We start from the raw sequence: 27,117 nt of genomic DNA on the forward strand, positions 1-27,117 counted from the left end.
GAAATAAAGAAAAATATACAGGGAACCAACAGTGAAGGGAAGGAAACCAGGACTGAGATCAACGATTTGGAACAGAAGGAAGAGATAAACATTCAACCAGAGCAGAATGAAGAAACAAGAATTCAAAAAAATGGGGAGAGATTTAGGAACCTCTGGGACAACTTTAAACGTTCCAAAATCCGAATCATAGAGGTGCCAGAAGGAAAATAGGAAGAGCAAGAAATTAAAAACCTACTTGAAAAAATAATGAAAGAAAACTTCCCCAATCTGGCAAAGTATGAAATAGACTTCCCAGACATCCAGGAAGCTCAGAGAGTCCCAAAGAAGTTGGACCCAAGGAAGCACACACCAAGGCACATCATAATTATATTACCCAAGATTAAAGATAAGGAGAGAATCTTAAAAGCAGCAAGGGAAAAGGAGACAGTTACATACAAGACTGTAAAACTATCAGCTGATTTCTCAAAAGAAACCTTGCAGGTAAGAAGGGGCTGGAAAGAAGTATTGAGATTAATGAAAGAAGTATTGAAATCTTCCAGCAAAGTTATCATTTAAAATGGAAGGGCAGATAAAGTGCTTCCCAGATAAGGTCAAGTTAAAGGAGCTCATTATCACCAAGCCCTTTTTATATGAAATGTTAAAGGGACTTACCTAAGAAAAAAGAAGAAGATCAAAAACTATGAACAGCAAAATGACAACAAACTCACAACTATCAACAACTGAACATAAAAAAACAAAAACAAAAACAGACTAAGTAAACAACTAGAACTGGAACAGAACCACAGAAATGGAGATCACATGGAGGGTTATCAGTGGGAAGGGGGGTGGGGAGAATGGGAAAAAGGTACATGGAACAAGAAGTATAAATGGTAGGTACAAGATAGACAGGGGGAGGTTAAGAATAGTATAGGAAATAGAGAAGCCAAAGAACTTATATGTATGACCCATGGACATGAACTAAGAGAGAGAGAGATAGAGAGAGAGAGAGAGAGAATGTTGGTGGGAGTGGGGCGCAGGGCTAAGGGGAATAATGAGGAGAAAACAATGGAACAGCTGTAATAGCATAGTCAATAAAATATACTTAAAAAATAAATAAATATAATAGTGATTGTAGAATGTGTTAAAATTTAAGCAACCATCGCCTTAAGATAGAATGCTATAAACATAGCTTGGTATACATGAAATCAGCACAGGGTAACCACAACCCAAAACTCACAAAAGACATACCAGAAATAAAAAGGAATCCAAACAAACAAATAAAAACCAGAAAGTAATAAACATATAAGAGATGAGAACAAGAGAGTAAAAAGGACAAAGAAGAACTACAAAAACAGTCAGAAAACAATTAATAAAATGACGATAATTACATACCTGTCAATAATTACTTTAAATGTAAAGGAATTACATGCTCTAATCAAAAGACATGGAGGGCTGAATGGATAAGAAAATAAGACCTATACGAATGCTGCCTACAAGAGACCCCTTTCAGGTGGAAAGAACCCCCAAACTAAAAATAAAGGGATGGAAAAAGATATTTCCTGCAAATAAAAATGAAAAAAAAAAGCAAGGGTGCCAATACTTCTATCAGACAAAATAGACTTTAAAACAAAAGACAAAGAGGATATTTCGTAATGATAAAGGAATCAATCCAACAAGAGGCTATAAGCTTGTAAAATTTACCCACTCAAATGTAAGAGCACCTAAATATATAAAGCAAATATTGACAAATATAAAGGGTAAGATTGACAGTAAAACAGTAATAGTAGAAGACTTTAACACCCCATTAACATTAATGGACAGATCATCCAGACAGAAAATCAACAAGAGCAGTCTTAAATGACATATTAGACAAAAAAAAATTTAAGCAGCAGAATACACATTCTTTTCAAGTGAACATGTAACAATTTCCAGGAAAGGCTACATGATAGGCCACAAAACAAGTATCAATAAATTAAAGAGGACTGAAATCATATCAAATCAAACAGCTTCTCTGATCACAATTTCATGAAACTAAAAATCAAATATAAGCAGAAAAATGAAAATACAAACATATGGAAGCTCTATAACATGCGACTAAATAATGAATGGGTTAAAAATAAGATTATGGAAGAATTAAAAATAATACTTTGACAAACAAATAAAAAAATACAATGGACCTCAAATCTATGGGACACAGCCAAGGCAGTTATGAGGGAAATTCACAGCAATACACACTTACCTCAAGAAACAAAATCTCAAATAAGCAATCTAACCTTACATCTAAGAAACTAGAAAAAGAACAAGCAAAAATTAAAGTGAGTAGAATTAAGGAAAAAATAAAGATCAGAGTGGAAATAAAATAGTCTAAAAAAGCAATACAAAAGATCAATGAAACTGGTTCTTTGAAAAGATAATAAACAAGATTGAGAAACCTTTAACAAAACTCAAGATAGAAAAAAAAAAAAAAAAGGACTGAAACAAAATCAGAAATAAAAGAGTAAAGTGACAAATGGCACCCCAAAAAATATAAAAGATTATAAGAAAATATTACAAACAATTATATGCCAACAAATTGGACACCCTGGAATGAATAAATTCCTAGAAACATACAATTTCCAAGACTAAATCAAGAGCTACCAATGAATAGAATCAGTAATCAAAACACTCCCAAGAAACAAAAGTCATGGACCAGATGGCTTCAAGGGTGAATTTTACTAGGCATTCATAAAGTAATTAATACCTGTCTTTCTCAAACTATTCCAAAGAACTTGAGGGAAGGTTCACAAGCTCATTTAACAAGGCCAGTATTACCCTGACTACAAACAGAAACAGAATTACCAAAACAAGGACGGGAGGGAGGGAGGGAGGGTGGGAGGGAGGGAATTGTAGGCCAGTATCTATGATGAACATAGATAGAAAAATCCTCAGCAAACTATTAACAAACTGAATTCAGAAATACATTAAAAAGATCATAAACCCTGATCAAGTGGGCTTATTCTTGGGATGCTAGGTTGATTCAATATCTGCAACTCAATTAATGTGATACACTACATAAACAAAATATAGTATAAAAATCATATAATCGTATGAATAGATGCAGAAAGAGCATATGACAAAATGCAGCATCTATTTATGACAAAAACTCTCCGTGAAGTGAAAACTGAGGAACCACATTTCAACATAATAAAGGTCATATATGACAAACCTACATCTAACATCATATTCAGTAATGTAAAGCTGAAAGTATTATTCTTAAAGTCAGGAACAAGACAAGGTACTTAACTTTCACTGCTTTTATTCAACAAAGCATTAAAAGTCTTAACCACAACATTCAGACAAGAAATGAAATAAATGGCAAATTTGAAAGGAAGTAAAACTATCATTATTAACATGATACTATATAGAGAACCCTACAGATTCTATCAAAAAAACTTTTAAAACTGATAAATGAAGTCAATAAATTAGTAGGATAAAAATTAATATTTAGAAATTGGTTGCATTTTTTATACACCAATAAGGAACTATCAGAAAGATGAATTTAAAAAACAATACAATTTACAACTGCATTTAAAAAATAAAATACTTAGGAATAAATTTAACAAAGGAGTTAAAAGGCCAGAATTCAATAAACTGTAAGGCACTGAAGAAAAAAAATTAAAACACATGCAAATAAATGGAAGCATATAGTGTGCTCATGAACAGAAAGAATTAACATCATTAAAAAGCCCATAGTACCCAAAGCAATCTACAGATTCAATATAATTCCTATCAAAATACCAATGGCATTTTTCACAGAGCCAGAACAAATAATATTTAAATATATATATAACCACAAAAGATCTCTACTAGCCAAAGCAATCTTGAGAGTGAAGAACAAAGTTGGAGGTATCACAATATCTGGTATCAACTATATTACAAGGCTATAGTGATCAAAGCAGCATGATACTTGCATAAAAATAGACACATGGACCAATGGAACAGAATAAAGAGCTCAAAAATAAACCCACACTTATATGGCCTATTAACCTATGACATAGAAGGCAAGAATGTAAAACGGAGTAAAGACAGGCTCTTCAATAAATGACATTGGGGAAAGTAGACACATACACGTAAAAAATGAAACTACACCACTTTCTTGTATGATGTACAAGAATAAATTCAAATTGGATCAAAGATTTAAATGTAAGACACAAAATCATAAACCTCATAGAAGAAAATATAGGCAGCATACTCTTAGACTTTGCCTTTAGTAATATATTTTTGGATACATCTCCTCCAGCAGTCAAAACAAAACAAAAAATAAACCATCGGGACTACATCAAACTAAAGAGTTTTTGCACAGCCAAGGAAACCATCAATCAAACAAAAAGACAACCTACTGAATGGGAGTAGATATCAGCCAACGATACATCCAATAATGGTTAATCACAAAATTTATAAAGAACTCATATAACTTAACAGCAAAAAAAAAAAAAAAAAAGCTACCCAATTTAAAGATAGAGGATCTGAACAGACATTTCTCCAATGAGGATATACACATGGCCAATAAACATAAAAAACTCAATATCACCAATCATCAAAAAACTTCAAATTAAAACCACAATGAGATACCATCTTACACCTGTCAGAATAATTAACAAACAATAAATATTGGCAAGAATGTGGAGAAAAGAGAATCCTCGTGTATTGTTAGTGGGATTGCAAATTGATGCAGTCACTATAGAACAAAGAATGAAAGTTCCTCAAAAAATAAAAAACATAACTACCTTATGACTTAGCAATTTCACTTCTGGGTATTTAGCCTACGAAATCCAAAACACTAATTTGAAAATATATTGCACCTCTATGGTCACTGCAGCATTATTTACAATAGGCAAGAGACAGAAGCAACCAATGTTTCCACTGACATACAAGTGATTAAAAAAGAGGTGATACCTATATACAATAAAATATTACTTTGCTGTAAAAAAGAATAAAATCTTACCATTTGCAACAACCATGGATAGACCTAGAGGGTATTATACTAAGTGAAATAAGTTAGACAGAGAAAGACAAATACCACATGATTTCATTTATATATGGAATCTAAAAAAACAAATGAACAAAACAGAAACAGACTCACACAGATACAGAGAACAGACTGTTGCCAGGTTTGGGGTGGGAGGAGGGGCTGGGTGAAAAATGGAAAGGGATTAAGTACAAACTAGCAGTTACAAAATAGTCATGGGATGTAAAGTACACCACAGGGAATACAGTTAATAATATTGTAGTAACTACATATGATGCCAGGTGAGTGCTAGACATATCTGGGGGATCACTTCTTAAGTTATATAAATGTCTAAACCCCTATGCTGTACACCTGAAATCAATATAATATTGAATGTCAACTGTAATGGAAAAATAAATAATTTAAAAATTAAAAAAAAAAATTCAGTTTACTTAAAATCTGAGGAAAACTGTGGATATTAAAAAGTGATTTTACCACACTGGCTGGAGAGTGGATAGCTCAGTTAGTTGGAGCATTGTCCCATAGATGAAAAGGTTGCAGGTTCAATCCCAGGTTAAGGCACATACCTAGGTTGCAGGTTCAATCCCTGGTCAGGGTGTGTCTGGGATGCAAGTGATCAATGTTTCTTTCACTTTCTCTCTTTCTCTCTCCCCTTCTCTCCCTCGCTCCCTCCTTCCCTTCTTTCTTCCCTCTCCCTCCCATCCTCTCTCTCTAAAATCAATAAACATATCCTCAGATGAGGGGTTTTTTTTTAAGTGAATTGACTCTAATGTATCACACCAGAAGTTTTCATAGATAAATTTCAAAATTCACAAAGAGCTCCTTTTCAAAGCACTATTATTTTTAAAATAATCTAAAAGTTACTTTCAGAAATAAGTTCATACTTCTTTCATCATTATCAAGACAGATCCTTTTCCTATTAACTATTTTGTTCACTTTGTTTGTTTCTCCTTTTGCCTTCCTTTTAGATGATACTGTATCAGGGGACAGTATTCCACCAATCACAAATCCTCCTGAAATTTAACAACAAAAAAAGAAAAAATATCAAACCTGGGAAACTGAAAACTTTATAACTGAACCCTTTAAATTATTACAGCAATTTCCTTACAAAGTACAAAGGAATACATTCTATTATTCCTTACAAAGTACAAAAGAATACATTCTATTATTACATTCTAGAGCTAATACTTCAAATAAAATAAATGCCAACCCATTTCCCTGATGTCTCCACTATCCCAAATCTAGAAGCACTGATTAAATGATTAAATGACTTCTGTTGCTTGAAGCAACTGTCATCAGTGGAGGTTTATACCAAACAAAAGGCCAGCAATGAAATCTTTATCATAATCTGCATGTGAATTTTAGTCCTTTGACATAGATGTATCCGTCAAAGAGAAGAAATAACTTCAAAATAGCACTGACTGTACTTTCTTACCCACCCTCTATCATTTCTGTAGAAATACATGTTCTGATTTAATGCTTAATTTTATGCAATTAGCAACCTTGTTACATAGTATAGAAATAACACTCTATAAAGCTACACACACTTTATATTGCTACCAAAAAGAAAAAGAAATCTGCATCTTTATAGTAATTAGAGAAATCTGAATTTCAATCTACCCTTGTCACATTTCAGGGAGATGATGATTAAATGAGATAATGTATGTAAATATGTAGGACAGTGCTTAATGCATTATATACATAAAGAAACTGTAGTAATCCTCATGATTATTTTTTGTCAGGCATTAAATTGTAAATTTTACCCGATTGCCTTTCTTGATAATCTACTCGCTCCCCTCGCCAGTATTCCAAAGGTTTCAATCTTGTTCTCTTGGTCCTGCGCACATTTGGTGTGTTGGAGGGCAATACTGTAAAACAATATTACACAAAAATGTAGCCATACAAATGTTCAGGTGAATGATACTTTGCAGTGGAAAGACTGACACTACCTTCCAGAACACTAATAATGCTTCTAGATAAAAACACTACAACAACAAAATTTTAAGACATATGAGCTAATAATTAAAGAAATGCCAATGAAACAGTAGGCTTCTAGGTTAGCAAAGATTTAAAACTTGATAATATACAGGGTTAACAATGTTAAAGGTACAGAAGAACTCTATTTATAGGTAACAATGTAAAGTAATTGAAGACAAATTTGACAATACCTATAATTATAATACTCTTTGACTCAAATGGCATTTCTAGAAAATGAGTTTGTAATAATATTCACAAAAATGGGCAAAGCTATAAGTAAAGGAACATGTATGGTAGTACTGTTTATAACAGAAACAAAAAATAAAAATTAAGTTGAAAGCCATCTAAATGCTCCATAATAGGAAATGCGTACATTGGGATACTCATTTGTGCATGTGTTTGTGTACAACACACCTATCTACTCACTTTATTTGAACAAAGCAAAGTTCTCTAAACTCAGTTAATTGGTTATATAATGAAAGTCTTATGTTATTGGTTTTTGTTTGCTAAAGCTAATTCTAAAAATGGTTTATCAAAATTTCCCAGTCTAACTGTATTATTCAAATAAAAACCTCCTTGCTTTTTCTTAGTTATTTCTTAATACATTTTAGTTGCTAGTAAATATGAGTTTATGATTTTTCTATCTTCTTCATAAATTGTTCATGTTATCACTGCATGTCCTTCCTTTCCCTGTTCAGTACTTTTATTTTAACCTTAAATTCCACTTTGCCTAATATAAAATTGCACTAGTTTTGTTTACATTAGCCTACCTAATTCTTTGACAACCTTTTATTTTAAAACTTGTTTTAAGTGTTTCTTGTAAACATATAGGTCGATTTGTATTATTTAACCAAATGGAAAGTCTCTATCTTATTAGAGGAATTCAATCCATTCATACTTATTGTAACAAGCTTCCTTTTATTCCTTCCATCTTCATATTTAAAAGTTGTATTAGTGATTCTGCTAATTTTTATTGATTTGATCTAATGACCATTTCTTTTCTCCCCTCTCAGTCACTTCAAAGTTGTGCTATGCTTTTTCACTCCCATTCCTGACACTCAAAAAATCAAACTTTTTTTTAATGATTATATAAAAAATTATAGTCCTTACCAAGACATGCTATCCTCTCTTTTTTATCATTTGGCAAAATGAAACTTATAGACTTCAGTAGTCCCCCCTTTTCCACCAGGGATATGCTCCCGGATCCCCAAGCAGATGCCTGAAACTGCGAATAGTACTAAACACTATATATACTATTGTTTTTTCCTATACATACACACCTTTTCACTTGAAGGAAGCCCTTTACGGCTTCTCTTTGGCATATCCAAATTGCCAGCATCGCTACTCTTGCACTTTGAAGCCATTAGTAGTAAAATAAGGGTTACTTGGACATAAGCACTGCAAAGCCGCAGCAGTAGATCTGATAACTCTGATAGGTACTAAATAACTAACCCAGGTAAGGTATACAGTGTGGATATACTGAACAAAGGGATGATTCACATCTCGGATGGGATGAAGCAGGATTACAGGAGATTGCATCACACTACTCAAGAGTGGCAGGCAATTTAAAACTTATGAGCTATTTCTGAAAATGTACATGTAATACTTTCAAACCATGGTTGATGACATATAACTGAAACTGTGAGTAAGAATAGACTACTGTACTTTTATTACCCCTTTTCTGCTCCTATTTTCCTCCCCACCATACCAACTTTTAACATGGTCTGGATTTCAAAGTATTATTACAAAAGGCCTTACTTATCACTTATCAATCCCAAATTACATTAGCATCAAGTAGTAAACACACCCTAAGGTAACTAGCGTTCAGTCAGGCCATTGTATAATCTGCTCCCTTAGGATGCATGTGAAACCTATGACTTTCTTCTCAACAACGGCATATGGCAAAGGTGGTGGGAAGTCACTCCTGTGATTACATTATGATTATTTACCTGACAGTGTATGATACACATATAAGGCACTATCTAGCAGAAGCAAAGAGAAATTCTTCCTTGGTGAGTTTGAAGAAGCTAACTGCCTACTGTGGAAGGACCTATGAAAACAGTCATCTGTCAAGAAACTGCAGGTGGCTTCTAGAAGCTAAAAATAGTGGCCCGTGGCTGACAAACAACAAGAAAACAGATACCTCAGTCCTACAATTTTACAGAGCCAAATTGTACCAACAAGCACGTGAGCTTGGAAAACGACTCCGCCTCAAATGAGACTACAGCCCAGGCTGAGACTTTTAAATGCAGTCTGTGAAACCCTCAAACAGAGGACCCAGCTAATCTGTGCCTGGACTCCTAGTCCACAGGAATCATGGGATAATAAATACGTGTTGCCTAAGCCACTAAATTTGTTTTAATTTAGTACATAGCAATAGAAAACAAGTACACATTATTTAAATTTAACCACATATATTTCAAGATTCATGCCCCAGTACCCTTTCCTCTCTTTGGACTCAATTCTGATTTACATGACACTTGGTTAGAATATCCAACATGGGTATTTTACATGAAGGATACTAAATTCATCTTGTATTATCTGGAAAACAACTATCAGAAAGAAAGGTATCTTGGGTAGGTATAAAATTAAATGGATGGTAATACATTTCTGAAAGTAGACAGTAGATGCTACTTTATTCTCCCAGTATTACACAGATGGGCAGTGCTAGTCATTTAACTTTTTTTCTTCCTGCATGGAAATTTTCCTTTATCCTTAAAATTCAGGAATTTTATTCACTTTATGTGTAGAGGTATATCTTTTTCAATAATTCTGTCTGCCAGTTGGTAAAGTCATTCAAACTGCAGATTCAAACTTATATTTAATCCAGGAAGTTTCCTTTTTTCTAGAGATTTTATAATTTGCATGTTCTGTCTATTGTCTCCATGTTTTTCATTGGATATCTTTTTTTGTCATAGATAATACTTCTCCTCTGAGGAATTTCTTCCAAGTCAACACCAGCTACTGAGCTCTCAATGTGACTATCTTTACTTTCAGTTCATTTGCTGACCTTTTAAACTGAAAAATTATGATATTTTAGTACCAGGAAGTCTTCTATGCCATAACTAAACTTCTGAAAGTGCTCATATTTCTTTGTTAACTGTTATCCATCTACTATAAAAGTTCTAGCTCACCAGAAGTTGCCTACTGTTGTTAGAGATAATGCTGGAGCCCCTGCCCAGGAACATTTTTTCTTTTGTTTACCTATTCCTGACTCTAGTCATTATTCCACTCCAAGACAAGCACTAAGCACTGCAAGGAATAGCAGTCTCTCTTCAGATGGGTTTTCAAAGTACTGAGATGTGAGTTTGTGACTGAAGCAATTAGGGACAGCCCTACTGTTTCAAGTCAGGTACAAGCAAAGGAGCAAGCACAGCCTCAAGTACAGGGAAAAACATAAAAAGCCACTCCAATTCCACAAAGGTGGGAGGTCCCATGAATCTTGACTGGCAAATATCTCTTTGTGGAGGAACTATAGAGTTTTAATCCTCACATAGACCTCTCCAGGGAGTCTATCTCCCAGGCTACTACTACGTAGCTATTTTACCTATTGCTTTAGTTAGGAGTGAACTGGATAAAAATGGGAAGAGTAGTTGTCAGGGATACCATCTACCTAGTAGCTATATTTTATAGAATTCTCCATTCTAGATTCTTAGCCTACGTGGGATCATGTTCTTTATTATGACGGATTTACATATTGACAATAAAGAAACTCAGTGGCTTGTGACAATTTACTATGAAATTCATGAAAACTAAATAAGTAGTTTTGATTTATCTGCCAACCAATCCAAATAATACTTCCCTCTGCTTGAGAAAAACTAAGTTATATTTAGAAACAGAGGTTTTATAATACGAAAACATTAAAAGACAGAAATAATCTTACCTAATTTGTGATGTATTTTGTTCTCTTGTGTTACTTCAGATCTTTTTACTCTTGAGTTATCTGCAAAATGCAAAAGATAAAAATTTTACCTGACAATGCATTTTATTACTCCTGCTTTTCACTGTTAAGGAATAAAGACTAATGAAAGACAGTGTAACATTTCTCTAGATTTTGGTACAATAAATATATCTAATGAGCAAAAGAGTTAAAAATAAAGTACAAATTTTCTATTCCTCATGGACTTAGATGAAATAAGTCACCGAGTGGATAAAAATGCAGGGTATAATAATTAACAATATGTTAATAATATAATCTAAGATCTTTAAAGTTCTAAAATAGGTGGAAGGGAAGGTGCCTCTGAAGAGTGTACAATTTCTTTTGGAGGGTAATGATAATGTTCTAAATTTTATAGTATATAATTCAATAGTTAATTGGTATATAAAGTATATCTCAATAAAACTGTTACCAAACCAAAAAAAAAAAAACAATTTCTCATGCAATCCACTCTAAAACAAGTAGAACACTAGTCTCTCTGCTTGAAAATTTTCCCACAACAGTGGGTCTTGGAAGCAGCTGGTAGAGGCAGAAAAGAAACAAAGCATCTACAGCCATACCACCCTGAACGCGCCTGACCTTCATGATGGAAAGATCATGATCTTTCTGAATGAGCCATGATCTTGTCTGAATGCGCCTGATCTTGTCTGATCTCAGAAGCTAAGCATGGTTGGGCCTGGTTAGTACTTGGATGGGAGAAAAGAAACAAAGCAAATAAGCAAATATATTGAGGATAATAGGAGCCAGGTTTCTCACTACCTGAGAAAAAGTTTATAAAAATGGACTGGGATCAGATACACTCATATGAAATCATGATTTCTAAATATAAATACATAAATAGATATAGGTGCTTGTGCATATACAGTGTTGATATATATAATAGATAGGTGTGTAATATATACATGTGTATCTATTTTGTATCTCAGTCCACTAAAAGAATCTATAAGCAATGAAACCCCAGTAACAATGAGCATACCAAGCACCCAGATTTGAGCTTCTACATGCCACCCTCCACTAAAAAGAAACCGGTTCCTTAAGAGAAATAACTAGTTCCAGAGTCAAGACAGGGTCCTTAAAACATCCTATGCCAAAAAAATAAGACAGTATTCAAAACATGACAGAAACATGACAAAAGGACATAAGAACCAGTTTAAAGAATACCTACTAACCAAATATCACATAATTTGAGTATCAGAATAAATGATAAAGATTACAACCTATCAATAAAATAGGAACCCAGTAGTAGTCCATAATAATGTAACTAAATTATGGATAAATAAATGAGGAATGGGGAAAAAAACTATTTTTTATGGCATGCTAACTACTTAATAAAGGAATTAGGGAAATAGAAAATAATTTGGCATCATTAATGGCTGATAACTCAAGCGGGAGTCTTAAGAGATGCCAAGATTGGTGTGAAGGTTTGAAAAGGAACAAGTTACTAAAACAGTATCAGGACATCACTCTACAAAACACTTACCAACTATGAAAGAGAAAAAACTGTATCTTTAGGGTAGAGAAATGTGGCAATAACTTGAACAGGTGATCAAGACTAGTATCACCAGTAGGAGATGGGTCTTCATTTTGCGCCTCCTAACATGATGCACAAAGAGCACAGCATCATTTCCGTAGTTACTTCTGTCACATATGCATGGCTAGCATCTCATCATGAAGAAACAGCAGAGAAACCCACATTGAAGGTCAAGCTAAAGAATGAAAAGCTTGTACTTTCTCAAACAATGTAAATGTCAGGCAAGTTAGAAAAAGCTTAAGAAACTCCTCCTTACTGAAGGACACTGAAGGGACAGGAGAGCTAAATGCAATCCATGACCCTGGACTGGATCCTCAACCAGAGAAAAAAAGGAACATTGAAAGAACTGCTGGTGGAATATGCATGGAGTCTGAAGGAATACAGTAAGTCCTCACTTAATGTTGACAAGAGTAATTGTGACTATAAATGAAATAACACAGAAGGAAACAAATTTTACCACAGGCCAATTAATATAAATAAAAGTTCCTATGGCACATTTCTTATCACAAAAGCCAAATCCCCAAACTTCTAAATTAAGACCCAAAACACTTCTAATATTAAACATTGATAAATGTGAGCTATACAAACTCAGGACAGAGAAAACAGTATAAAGAACCTGATATACCCATCACTTAACTCCAGGAATCACCAACAGATGACTAATCTTATTTCGTTTATATACCATGATCAACTTAACATTTTTAAATACTGGAGGAGATATCTTAAATGCCAATTAGTTCACTATATCCTTCTTCAAAGAAAGGACTGTTACTTACCTATCTCATTCTCTGTCCCTCTTTTATCTCCTTTCCTCTCTCACCTAGATATAAGGTCTCAGAAATCTCTAAACATATAGTAAGGCTCTTAACAGTAAGTACTCAATACACATTTGCCATTGGTGATAATTTAAATAAATCATAGCCCATCTAATTCCATGCTATAAAGATCAAGACAGTAAAAAATAAACAATAACTTACCTGAACTTCCCTGAACTTCATCATCACCTACAGCTGAATTATTCTTTCCAGATATTAAGTAATTATTGAGCCTGAAAGGTCCACTTAAGAAAAAAAAAAGAAAACCACAAAATTGGTGCTTTTATAATGCATATATCTAATTATCTATTGGGATGTCCAAAAAGTTCATTTGGTTTTTTCTGTAAGATGGTTCTAGTACTGCTTAGTTGTCTTTAACTTCATTTGAAACAATTTTGTTAGATTGCATTGTGAAAGCTGTCATATCAGTGTGCATTAAAAAAAAAGCTTATCAAAATTGGTGAATTTTTGTATGGCCCTCTTAATATTGAAGCTAGAAAAACATATGCAATATTTTCAGCATATTATGCTTTATTATTTCAAGAAAGCTAAAAACGCAACTTAAACACAAAAAAAGATTTATACAGTGTAGGGAGAAGGTGCTGTGACTGATCGAATGTATCAAAACTGATTTGCGGAGTTTTCTGCTGGAGGTTTCTTGCTGGGTGATGTTCCACATTGGGTAGACCAGTTGAACTTGATGGCAATCAAATCAAGATATTAATTGAGAACAGTCAATGTTATACCATGTGGGAGGATAGCTGACATACTCAAAATATCCAAATCAATAATGTTAATGGTGAAAATGAAAAAATGTGTCTTTTATTTTAGGGAAAAAACTAAATGGACTTTTTGGCAAACCCAATACCTTAAAGGTAATTTTCCCCCTAAAACTGACAAGAGATTTCTTTCTTATAAAACCAATAGTGATGTTACAGGTCATTAAGAATATACTTATGTGTGCATAAAACAAAGAATCTACAATTTAATTCTGTAACTGACTCTCAAACATGATACTAAATTTTACAGCATTTTTAACTCATGGATCAGAGTTATGAATTTAAGTCATATCAAATAGCATTGTTCAGTAAGAGTCAAATTATAAGAAATAAAATTACATATAAATCAGCTTATTTTTAAAAGAAAAACTACCACCAAAAAATGGAATTTAACATATAGTCCAGAAATTGTTAAGAGATTACTGAGCTTATGTCAGTCTAGATCCCTTTCTTCCTCTTATGAACCTATTAAGGGCTTAGTAGACATAGCCCACCAAATAATAAAGAAATCTTAGCCATTCCTTAAATCTGAGAATCTGCTATAATTTACCATTCGTTCATTTTTAAAAGGGGTATATGACTTCAGATATTTTAAGAGGAGGTTATTCTGGTTTGCTCATTGAGTGTGCTTGCCTTAGAAAGACAGGAAAAGGCAAAAGCAGGCTTACAGTTGTGAGTATGCAAATACAGAGTTTATTTTTGTATTATTATTTATTAATTATTCTCCATACAAACAATTATAAACCTACTTTTCCCCCACCCTGTATATCCACAAATTCTTAGATATTCCTTTCAAGAGGCAGGGCCTAATTGCCCTCTCCTTGACTGTGATCTGAACTTATTGCTTTGTTTCGAATAGAATAAAGTGGAGACAACAATGTGCAACTTCAGAGACATTAAAAGGCACTATGACCTCCACTGCAGTCACACTTTCTCTTAGAGCACTCGCTTTGTAAGGAAGCACTTGCATATTGAACAGACCTGCAGAGAGGACCAAATTACAAGAAACTGGGGCCTCCACCTAACAGCCAGGTAAAGTAAATCCTCCACTTCCAGTCAAGTCTTCAGAGGACACAGATATCTTGAATCCAACACACCAAGAGAATCCCTGAGCCAGAACTAGCCAGCTAAGCTTCTCCCAGATTTCTGACCCACAGAAACTATGAAACAATAAATGTTGACAAGCCATTATTATGTTTTAAGGTAACTTGTTATACAGCAATGAGTAACTAACATAGTGAGTAAACCCTCTGATCCTTAGAACACATGCATACCTTCCTTCTAAAACTAAAGTATGAGGCTCTCTGGAATAAGAGTCAGACCCTACTGGTGTCTTGCAAGGATCTCCATTGCTCTGAGGCTTTAGATGAACATTTTGTGCAGGCATAATACCATCTTCATCTTTTGAGCTTCCTGTAACTCTATAAAAATGAAAAGTTTGTAAATGTTTACATTTCTTCATAGACTATTTCTTCCAGAAAAACACACACAGGTGTTTTTTTGGTAAGAATTCATCAAAAGCACCAAACAAGTACTTGGCACTTGATAAGCACTCAAAATATGTTACCTATTATCATCTTAGGAGAAGTATTATTATGCATTCCTAATTATGAAAATCACATTAACCTCACTTATGAAATGAAGCAAATTAAACTGTATACTTAAAAATGATTAAGATGGTAAATTTTATGTCATGGTTTTTACAATTAAAAATAGAAAGGAAGCAACTCTCAGGCAATGATAACACTGAATACTTACCTTATTATATTTATCACCCATTTCCCATGTGCCATATATTGCTCCCCATTTTAATATGAGCAGACACCTTCAGAGTACTACTTTCCCTGGAGTGTCACCCAGCTCAATGGCAGAGCCTGGCTACCAGGTCTGTCTGGCTACAGAGCCCTTTATGCTAAAATGTCTCTCTATAAATAATCAAACATAGGCAAAACAACAAAAATAACTATACTGTAAACATCACAGACATTACCCAGAATGATTAAGATTTTTCTCCTTATCCATGTGTGCTTCATTATATTCCAAAGACTCATTCTGGAAAGAACCAGGAATTTTATCATGGTCAATAACTCCTGTAGATTCTTTTGCATTTAAAATCTTCTGTGCTCTTGAGTGGCCCAAATTAGCTCTCTTCTTCCCTTCAAATGGAACAGGTTTTTTTCCAATATTCTTAGATGATTGATTTGTTTTTTCAGCAGGTTTTTGTCCACTGTTGTGCACTGACAATTCATTTCCTATTGAAGAATTGCTATAAACAAGACCTGAAAGAATCAATGATAACTTAGCATAACATTTATCCAGATGATGTGGCTTACTGAAATACTTACATTACTTATATTTACATATAAACACACACACACACACACCCCAATCTCATAGGCTGCATTTGCTTTCAAATTAAATTCATAAACTATGTGGTTCTTCTATTATATGATACATGTATGAAGCTCTTTAAATTTATCACAAGCTTCCAAAACTACCCTCTCTGGCTCTGCCCACTACTCTTCTAGCCACCATTAAGATCCTGGTATTCCTCAAGGTTCAGCTTCATCTTCTCACTCTCCATATTTTCTTTGAGGGACCTACGTACCCATAACTTTACTACTATTTACATGCTGATAACTTCACCCACCCCTCCTCCCCAAGTCTGCCCTTCTGGTTTTAGTTCCTATATTAATGAAAAATACAACCAACCATCCTAAATCATAAATCCAAGTCATGTAAGACTCCTTCTCCTATTCACAATCAATCCCTAAACCCTCTTAAGTTATTTCTTAATGCCTCTCAAATCTGCTTCTCTCAAACTCCGCTGTCAATAGCAGGGGCCCTCATCATTTCTTATCTGGATTATTAAAATAGCCTCTTAATGAACCTCCCTTTCTCCAGCCTTGCTATTCTTCAATACATTCCTCACACTGCTTCAAGACATTCTTGGAAAACATAAGTTGGAACATTACAATCCTGCTTCAAACCTTTTAGTGATTATCTATAGCTTAAGGATTAAGTCCAAATATTTTCAATACTAACTTTTTTCTACATCCAGAGTGTTTGTTTCATTAACCACAACTCTCAACACTCCCTTCCAAACAAACAAAAAGCTAGCAGTGCTAAACTTTTTGTGTGTGGTTTTTACAGGGTGGGCCCTAAACTAGCAGGATCTGCACTGCCTGCGAATTTGTTTGAAATGCAAATTCTCAGGCCTCCCCTTAGAAGTACTAAATCAGAAATTCTCAGAGTAGGGCCCATAATTTGTGTTTTCATAATCCCTCCAGATTATTCTGATAAAATAATTTTTAAAAGGTCAAGCTCTCAGTTTCCGATCTCTGTATACGCTTCCTCCTCACCTCACCCAATCACTTAGCTGACTCAATTCATCCTTCCAGAAGGTTTCCCTAATTTCCAAACCTAAATTAGGTAAACTCTTTCTCAACCCTCTAATAATGTTTATCATACATCTGATTGTTTACTTATTTCTCCAGTAGATTGACAATTCCTTGAGACCAAGATTGGTCTTTTACCTATCTTTACATTCCCAATGCCTAACACCAGGGGCAGGACTGTGGTAAAATAAGAGTAGCCTAGGGTAAAAGGAAATTATTTTTCCTCCAGCTTTATTGATATATAACATTGTACAATGTTATACAATGATATAATTGATATGTAACACTGAATAAGTTTAAGGTACACAACATAACAATTTTTGAGATGATTACCAGAAAGCAGATCTTAAAAGTACTCAATATAAGGAAAAAAAAATTGTTAACTAGGGTGGAAAATTTAAGAAGGTGCTCACTCTCAGTCATGCAAATACCTATCCTGATTAATTCTACTGTGAAACCAAGGACCTCCTTAAATTTTCCATTCTAAATTCCTCACTTGCCTCACTCTAGTCCTGGTACTGCCTAACACCATTTGTGCCTCACAGTGGGCACTCAATATTTCTTTTCTTTAAAAGATTTTATTTATTTCAGTTTTAGAGAGAGGAGAAGGACAGAGAAAGAGAGGGAGAGAAATATCAATGTGTGGTTGCATTTCACGTGCCCCCTACTGAAGACCTGGCCCGCAACCCAGGCATGTGCCTCGGCTGGGAACTGAACCAGAGACCCTTCGGTTAGCAGGCCAGCACTAAGTCCACTGAGCTATACCAGCAGGGTACACTCAATGTTTGCTGGCAGGTATGAAAAGGCAGCAAGGCCACATGCACACTACAGGCAGCTTGGTTGCTTGACTAGTGAAAGTGAAATAAGCAAGAGATGAAGAGTCAGGACACCTCAGTTCTATTGTTTTTCAGTTCAAGCACAAAAGTCTACGACCTTAAGGCAACTCACACCGCTTTTTCTGGACTTCAAACTTAGTTTCTTCTTCCATCAGACTAAGAAGTTTGAACTACAAGATTTGTTCCTTGACTCTCTCGACTCCCTGCTTGATCAGAAACCCAACATTTATTTTAGGACACCTACATAAGTCTTTTTCAGTAAGTTTCAGAGCTCTAGAGCACTTATCCAAGCTCTGTAAGATGTTTATCTACCCACATATGTACACAGTCAGTTACCATAGTACAGTTTTAGGCAACCTGAAGCAGAAAAGTGAGTTCTCCAAAGCAGTAACAGTAGTAGTTAACATTTTAATACTAACTATATGCCATTTAATCCTTATAACAACTTAATGAGGTAGAAGTACTGTCAATCATAGGTTTCAGAGTGAGGGAGGAACTGAACAAGTAATCTACCCAAAGAGAAGGAATCATAATTTGAACTCAGGTAACTCCCAAATCCAAGGAAGCCTGCAGCAGAATATTTCTTGCTCCCAATCATCAAGGATCCCAATGATTCAAAAATTCATGACAAGGCCCCACAGAAGTAGTGCCATTTTTGTACTAGTCTCTCACTTATTAGTCTAAATGCTCCACTGTCAACAGTTTCTGCATATGTAAATGTTAACCTGTCATCTACCAATCTTTACATGATCACCTCCTTTAAAATAAAGTTTTTTCCAATCGCTTCTCGGCCTTTTAGCTAAGATCACATGCAGTATCTGTTCTAATCAGTTTAAAATAAGTTTTTTCCAAAACAAGAAATATTTTATACTGTACAGAAAAGAGTCAGCATAGCCGACCTAAGAATCTTATCCACAGCAAGGCCTGCTTGCAAAGTAAGCCCTTGGCTGACATGTTGGAACTTGAATTTCAGAAGAGTTCCCATCATTTCCAAATTGATAAGTACTGTTTACTGTGCCTAAAATGCTTGTTCAAAACATATGGCTCATGCAAAATACTTGCTTTCCATTAGGAAGCCTGAAATTTTAGTACTTGCTAGGCAAGGGTGCCTAGGTGACCACCCCCTAGGAAATCTTGGGCACTCAATCTCAAATTCCCTTCCCAACCTCTAACGAATAACATTTCACACATATGTTATAACTCACTGATGGAGGAAATGCCTCCTGTATACAAGTACATCCACTGAGATAGGACTCTTGGAAGCTCAAATTGGATTTCCTTCCAACTTTGCCTAAGCACTTCTTCTCTGCTGATTTTCCTTCATATCCTTTCCCTGTAAGGAATCTTCAAAAGTCCATTATCACCTTCTCCACTTTACTTTTACCTGATGACCTTACTTACCATGTCACTGAGAAAACAAATATGGTCAGAAGAATACATCTTCCCACCATCAACTCTACCAACCTACTTTCATTTGTCCCCATACACTCTGCCTATCCTCTTTTACACAATATACTGTCCTTGCTCCTGTCTAAGAATAACCCTTGTACTGTGCACTACGTCACATCTGTACCTTGCCTACTTGAGCACTGTGATCCTGTATTTATCCTTTACATTTTAACAAGGTCATTTTAAATACGCAGATATAATGATGTAATATATGATATATACACGTGTGTGTGTGTATAAAAAAATAAAAAAATAAAAAGAACCTTCCCTGAATCCACATCTATTTTGACCCCTTATCTAACTTTCTCTCCTTCCTCACCTCCTACTCTCTCTTGCATCCCACTCCAATCAGGCTTTTGATATCGTCATTCCACAAAAATCCATTTTATCAAGGTGACCAACAACCTCCATGTTGCCAAAACCATACTGTCAATTTTTAACTCTCACCTAACGCAGGCTGTCAGCACTATTTATAACAGTTCATCACTCAATCCTTTAATGATTTCATTACTTCACTTCCATAACCCTAAATTCTCATTTTGCTTTAATCTCACTAATAGCTTCTTTTCAGTCTCACTTCATAGATCTTCCTTCCCCTTCCTGACTCCTAACACTGAAGTCTCCCAGGACTCAATCCTCGGCTTGCCTTCTTCACTAGATACAATATATTACTTGGTGATTTCGAGCAACCTCAAAGTTTTAAATATCATCTCTGTATTGATAACTTCCTAATTATATGTCCTTCCAGGTCCTTCCCCTTAACTTAGACTCATTTATCAGGCTATGTCCCCAATATATCTACTTTGATATCTAATTAATATATTACAACCTGAAATCTTTATATCCTTCCCAAATCTGCTTCTCTCACACCTTTCCTCATCTCTGTAAATAAGAGAGCTCCATTCTTCTACTTGTTTAGCAAAAAAAAAAAACCTCCAAAAAACAAAAAAACCTCAATCATCCTAGACTCCTCCTTCTAACTCTAATCCTTCATACTTCCTGTATGTTACTTTCAAAAGATATGAATCCAACCAACCATTTCTTCCCACCCACAATCTAATGCCCATGCTTCCATTTTTTTGCCCAGCCCTTTTCCTCTCTGCATAGCAATAATAATTTTAAAAGATGGGTCAATCAGGTCACCTCACTGCTTAAAATCTTCCAGTACCTAGCTTCCCAAAACACTTCATCTAAACTTTAGCATAGCCTGCCCCACTGACTTCATCTCCCCTGGCTTATCCTTCTTCAGCAGTACTGGCCTTCTTGATGCTCCTCAAACATGCCAGGCATGCCTCATCAGCGCCTATACAAATACTGTTCCCTTGGTCTGGAATACTTCACATTTAATTATTTTTCATGGCTCCCTCCCTCACTTTTTTTCATATACATCATCTGAAAGATCATAATGAACTCTCATCACTACCTTCTATGAAAAAGTATTCTGGTCTATCCTCTTATCCACCCCCATGCCTAACAACTATTTTCCATCTCTATCCTTCATTTGCTGTTTCTCTTTGTGACCCTATCAACTCATGAATTACTATCTATATTGTTGGTTTCCCCCCTACCACAATGTAAGACCACAGAAAGTAAGAATGTTTTTGCTTCTTGTTTTGCTTTTTCCATAGCTGTTTCTCCTTATCTAGAATATTATACATACAAGATAAAGCCTCAATGAATATCTTTGTAATTAACTGATTTACTATTTCTATTAATGAACTTTGTCAATAGATTTTCTCTGACCCTGACCAGTATGGCTCTGTTGATTGGGCATCGTCCCACAAAGTAAAAGGTTTCCAGTTCGATTCCCGGTCACAGAACATGCCTGGGTTATGGGTTCAGTCCCCAGATGGGGTACACAAGAGCGGCAATCAATTGATGTTTCTCTCTCACATCAATATTTTTCTCCCTTTCTCCCTCACTTCCCCTCTCTCTAAATATAAATAAATAAAAACTGTAAATAGATTTTCTCTAGGAATAAGAGTAACTCAAACATAAAACCTCTTACAGAATAATTGGGGGGGGGGGCTCCCTATGAATATAATTTAAATAAAAATACTTACTCTGCTCTGATTTTACCATCCACCAACTAGATGGGCGCCTGGAAATTCTATGACTTCTCGTGACAGTCAAAGTCACTTCTTCAGGTATAAGATTATTCTCCTTGGATCCACTTGAAAATTCCTTCTTTTCACATTCCCTATTTTTTCCCTGATTTGCTGTATGACAAAGATTGGTGCGGTTTTTCTTACTTCCTAAATTAAAGAAAACCATAAAAACAATTCATAATCTACTGAACCAAAGTGTTTTCAAAGACACTTTGAAATTAGCACAATATTTTTTCCCCCAATCCTTTCAATTATAGAAACTTCTAAAATTTATCCTGTGGTCTTCTTTTCATTTTTCTTTTTAAAGTTACATGTTATCATAGGATTTCTAACTTTCTGTCAGTTAAATGCAAACTTTTCACAATGCTTTATAACTAACATATACTCCTGAAATAAAAAAATAAGTATATTCTGAAAAGGAAAAATACAAGATATGGTTCCTCCCAACTACTTACCATTGTCTTACATTAAAAAAAAAAAAACTGCTGCTTTTCTGTTTTGAAATAATTGATGATTTCTGTCAATTTTTTGGAAGAGAAGATTTAAAGTGAATTTTCAATAAAGGTTATCTTTCACATATGAAAGACTGTGAACAGAATTTAAAAAGACAAAACAGAATGAAAAGAAACAATATGGCAAGATATAGATAAATGAAAAGACTGGACATCAAAAGTAATTTTATCTTACTACAAAAGCAAATGGGTAAAAAAAGAATCTAACAGAAGGAACAGGTAAATTCTAATTTTATTTTTGTGACTAACTACCAAGAAGAAGGGGAAATCAGAGAAATACAGGCTAATTTAATATAAATATTGCCCCTGAGATAGGTAAGCCATCAAAATGCATTTAACAATGGAGAATTTCATTTTTTTCAGAAATAGGTTTAAAACATTAGGTGTTAGTAGACAAAATGGATAATTTTCTCGACCATCAAATTAATTACAAAACCAGCATTTATTAATTGTCTAAGGCAAAGATTACTACAGAGCCTAAAGAAGGAATTAAAATCTTATCAAGTAATAAAGCACACAGAGTAAGTAAACTGCATAAAGGTATGTAAGACCAATAGAGCAGGCATTACATATAACCATATAATTAGAAATTACATTATATAGGATAAAAAATAATAGGAGTTGCAATCTGAAAATAGAAGACCAGAGCTTTCACTAAAAAGGAATATTTGGGGAAATAAACAGAGATGATATCTAATGCAAAGCGGTAATTTTCTCAAGGTTTGAGTGTAAACAAAGTACAAAGAACAAACTATTAAACTTGGGCAATATGGAGTCACAAAAGTTTAAGTGAAATTAGGAAAAGTAATCAATAAAGACGTATTAGAAAAATTAAAACTAAGAAATAGGGAGGAGAACCAGAATATTACAGTATCAGAAATTAGCTAGTATTCACTTACGCTAGAATGAAAACTGCATTTTAGTCATCCTTATTACCTACAGCATATAACAATGTGTTTGGTACATAGTATCTCAATAAATAAGCCATGAAATAATGAATTCAAATTGAAGCAGTGTTACACTAGGCAAATGTTTTACTAGGCAATGAAATTGGCAGAAGCACTGTCCAGTAGGAACTATTTTAGATACTATCTAGGTTTTTGATATTCAATGTATGATTACAAACCAGCTATACCAGAAATACTTGGGAAACATTTAGAAATACAGAATTTTGGGTCCACCCCAGACCTACTAAATCAGTTTATTGATCAATATTTTATCAAGATCTACAGAGGAATTCAAATGCACATCCAAGTTTGAAAGTGCTGTTCTAAGAGATTCAGTCCTCCCCGTTAAACTTGATTAGGGAGTAGAGAAAATGAGGGAGAAAATGAGCCAAACTATGTCAAGGTCCTATATGCAGTTATCACTCTGACTCTATTTTGATAAGTTATAGAATTTGGCAGTTCTTTGAATTTGGGATAAACACTATGTATGATTCAGGCTTATAAAAGGAGAAAAAGAAAAATACTAGCTTTGATACCAAATAAGGCACAAAAAAATTTATGAGAAAGGAAAGAACCTACTTTACCGATATTATGCATACTAATAGTATCAATCAGTACTCTGGAAGTTATGACAGTGGAAGATATGGGAAGAGTCACCACATACAATGTAAAAAATCAATAGTAAAGATCTTTCAGGGAGTGGAAGCAGAAAAGAATAAAGGGTTAATGTATAAAACACTAATGCAAAGATACAGAACGGTCAACCTGGTTGCCATCGATGTGTAGTTTAAGAAATTACCTGTACAACTGCAAGAATCCTCATTGATGACCATCATTTTCCTGCACCCTACTTCTACACCCTCATCTCTCTTCTCCACCTCCTTTTCTTCAATCCCCCCCCTTTTTTCCCTTCCTTTATGTTTGTCAAAGTATCCTCAGAAACTGCTCTAAAAAAAGAAAGGGGCTCATGATGACAGAAAATATTACCCACATTCATGAATCAGCTTTAAAAAAAAAACAAAAACAATGTGAACAATGATTGAGGGGAAAAGAATCTGAGAGGAAATATTGCTATCGTTAAAGACTTATTTAGATAAAACTTTGACATCCGGTCAAAATGGCAGAATAGGCAGACATGGCTCACCTCTTTGCACAACCACGTCAAAATTACAACTAAAATATAGAACCAGCACCACTCAGGATCATTACAAATCAAGCTGAATAGAAGGCTGCCAACTACAGACTAAAAGAAACCACATCCTTCCAGACTGGTAGGAGGGGCGCAGACACAGAACTGGCTGGTCCCTCACCCACGTGTGGTGCATAAAAATTCAGAAGGGATATCTACGGAGTGAGGAAACCCAGCCCTACATCAGGCCCCCCAAGGCTCCACTGCCAAGAACACAGGCCCCCACAACTTCTGGCTGTAAAAATCAGCGGGGATGGAGTCAGTTAAAGAAATTTCTTGAACCCCAAGCAGTTCCTCTTAAAGAACCCACACACAGACTCACCTACTCAGACTCATCCCTCTGAGCGCCAGTACCAGGGTAGCAGCTTGGAAGGCACCAGTGGTATACAGGGAGAAACCAAAATGTCTAGCATCAAGGTGAATAGAGGCTATGTCACTTTTCTAAATGCTCCCCCTACAGAGCCAGCAGGCTGGTGCCATACCTGGGACTCCAGCAGCCTGGCTAATACTGTTTGACTCGCCTTGCAGATCCCCAGAGACTCTGCCCAACCCAAAATAGGGGCTCACCCAAGCTGCTTTTCCATATGAATGGCTTGTTGTGGCTCATGTTTCACAACTTCCTAAATCCTCTCAAACAAGCAACAGCCCCAGTGAGTCCCAGGCCCAGCACTAGCAGCAGCCAGCCTCGGTTCATAGCTTGGCTTCACCTGGGAATCTCCAAGCCCAGCACAAGTAGCAGCCATCTCAGATTGCTTTATAACTCAGGCAGGGTGGCCCCGGGCATAACACAGGTGGGGGCTGCCCTTGGCCCGCACCACCAAGGAAACCCCAGGGCCAGTGCACTGAGTGGACAGCTACAGGCCATGTCAGTGCACTTCCATCTTGCCCCTACACAGCTGATCCTCCACAAAGGGCAGAGGTTGGTGGTACGTGATCATAGCCTGTCCTCGCAGCGGACTGGCCTGAGTAAATCCCTCCCATTGATTTGCCAACAGCAACGAAGAATCAACTACAAAAGGAGGATGTATTCAGCCCCCATGAAGGACGTACCTAGAGTACCCAGTCTGGGTGATAAGGGAGGCTGTGCCACTGGACCCGACAGGACACCTACTATATTAGCCCACACTACCAAGAAAATGGAGTTAAAGCAGCTCTACCAAATACATAGAACATACACAGAGCTGTCAAAAGGAGACAAACGTGGCCCAAATGAAAGAACAGATCAAAACTCCAGAAAAAGAACTAAACAAAATGGAGATAAGCAATCTATCAGACGCAGAGTTCAAAATACTGGTTATAAGGATGCTCAAGGAACTTAGTGAGGACCTCTAAAGCATGAAAAAGATCCAGTCAGAAACGAAGCATACACTAATTGAAATAAAGAACAGTTTACAGGGAAACAACAATAGAGTAGATGAAGCTGAGAATCAAACCAATGATGTGGAACGTAAGGAAGCAAAAGAAAAAACAAAACAAAAAACCAATCAGAACAAGAAGTAGAAAGAACCCAAAAAAATTAGGATAGTGTAAACAGCCTCTGGGAAAACTTCAAGATGTACAATATAAGGGTGCCAAAGGAGAAAAGAAAAAGCAAAATATGGCAAATCTATTTGAAAAAAATAGTGAAAGCCTCCCTAATTTTGTGAAGGATATAGGCACGCAAGTCCAGGAAGCACGGAGAAACCCAAACAAGATGGATGCAAAGAGGCCCACTGCAAGACACATCATAATTAAAATGCCCAAGTTTAAAGATAAAGAGAGAATCTTAAAGCAGCAAAAGAAGTTAGTACCTGCAGGGGAGTTCCCATGAGACTGTCAGCTGATTTCTCAAAAGAAACTTTGCAGGCTAGAAGGGACTGGCAAGAAATATTCAGTCATGAAAAGCAAGGACCTATAGCCAAGATTGCTCTACCCAGCAAAGATATCATTTAGAATCGAAGGGCAGATGAACTTCACAGACAAGAAAAACTAAAGAAGTTAATCATCACCAAACCATCATTATGTTATGTTAAAAGGACTTATTTTTTATAAAAGATCAAAACTATGAACAATAAAACAGCAAAAAAAAATACGTATCTATCAACAACTGAATCTAAAAACAAACTAATTAAACAAGAAGAACAGAGACAGAATCATGGATACGGAGCTTTGATGGTTTCCAGATGGGTGGGGAGTGCAGGGAAATGGGTGAAGAGGTGAGGGGATTAAGAAGTACAAATAGCAGGAAAGTGGACACAAACGTATTTGGAAAAAAAGGAAAAAGCACAAATATGTAGTTACGGAATAGCCATGGGGATGTAAAGTACAGTATAGGAAATGTAGCAGTCAAAGAACTCATACTGATGACTCACAGACATGAAAAATGGTTGGGGGGTGGGGACTGGCTGAGGGAGTAGGGGTGCTGGGTGGAGGGCAGCAAAGGAGGAAAAATCAGGGCAACTATAAAAGCATAATCAAGAAAATACAATTTTTAAAAAACACTTATTTGGACAGTGACACAGAAAAAGAGTATCATACAAAATGAAAAACAAACCAATTAAGAGCATCATTTGAGAAATTAAGTTCGAGATCGAGAAAGATTAGAAAGTGAATGACACAGCATTTATAAAACTAGTAAATAAGAACACTCACAAAAGCTACAACTGATGTACA

The 27,117-nt window shown here is 35.4% G+C and overlaps 1 protein-coding gene and 1 pseudogene across 3 annotated transcripts in view; one reads left to right on the forward strand and one right to left on the reverse strand.

The window, feature by feature from the left end:
- Positions 1–27,117, reverse strand: part of CENPC (centromere protein C) — a 70,105-nt gene that overhangs the window by 11,586 nt on the left and 31,402 nt on the right. For 2 of the 3 annotated variants that reach the window (XM_054566808.1, XM_054566809.1), the window contains 7 exons: positions 21,773–21,964; positions 16,017–16,305; positions 15,301–15,447; positions 13,410–13,492; positions 10,848–10,907; positions 6,751–6,855; positions 5,872–6,000 (listed from right to left, as the gene is read on the reverse strand). In XM_054566808.1, coding sequence (XP_054422783.1) covers positions 5,872–6,000; positions 6,751–6,855; positions 10,848–10,907; positions 13,410–13,492; positions 15,301–15,447; positions 16,017–16,305; positions 21,773–21,964 — 1,005 coding nt within the window. The remainder of the gene's footprint in view (positions 1–5,871; positions 6,001–6,750; positions 6,856–10,847; positions 10,908–13,409; positions 13,493–15,300; positions 15,448–16,016; positions 16,306–21,772; positions 21,965–27,117) is intronic. The other variant, XM_054566810.1, reaches the window with a different exon arrangement.
- LOC129065551 (uncharacterized) lies at positions 19,040–19,217 on the forward strand (annotated as a pseudogene).

Source organism: Pteronotus mesoamericanus, unplaced genomic scaffold (assembly GCF_021234165.1).
Source record: "Pteronotus mesoamericanus isolate MK-2021 breed Mesoamerican mustached bat unplaced genomic scaffold, CSHL_Meso_final contig_180, whole genome shotgun sequence".
NCBI lineage: Eukaryota > Metazoa > Chordata > Mammalia > Chiroptera > Mormoopidae > Pteronotus > Pteronotus mesoamericanus.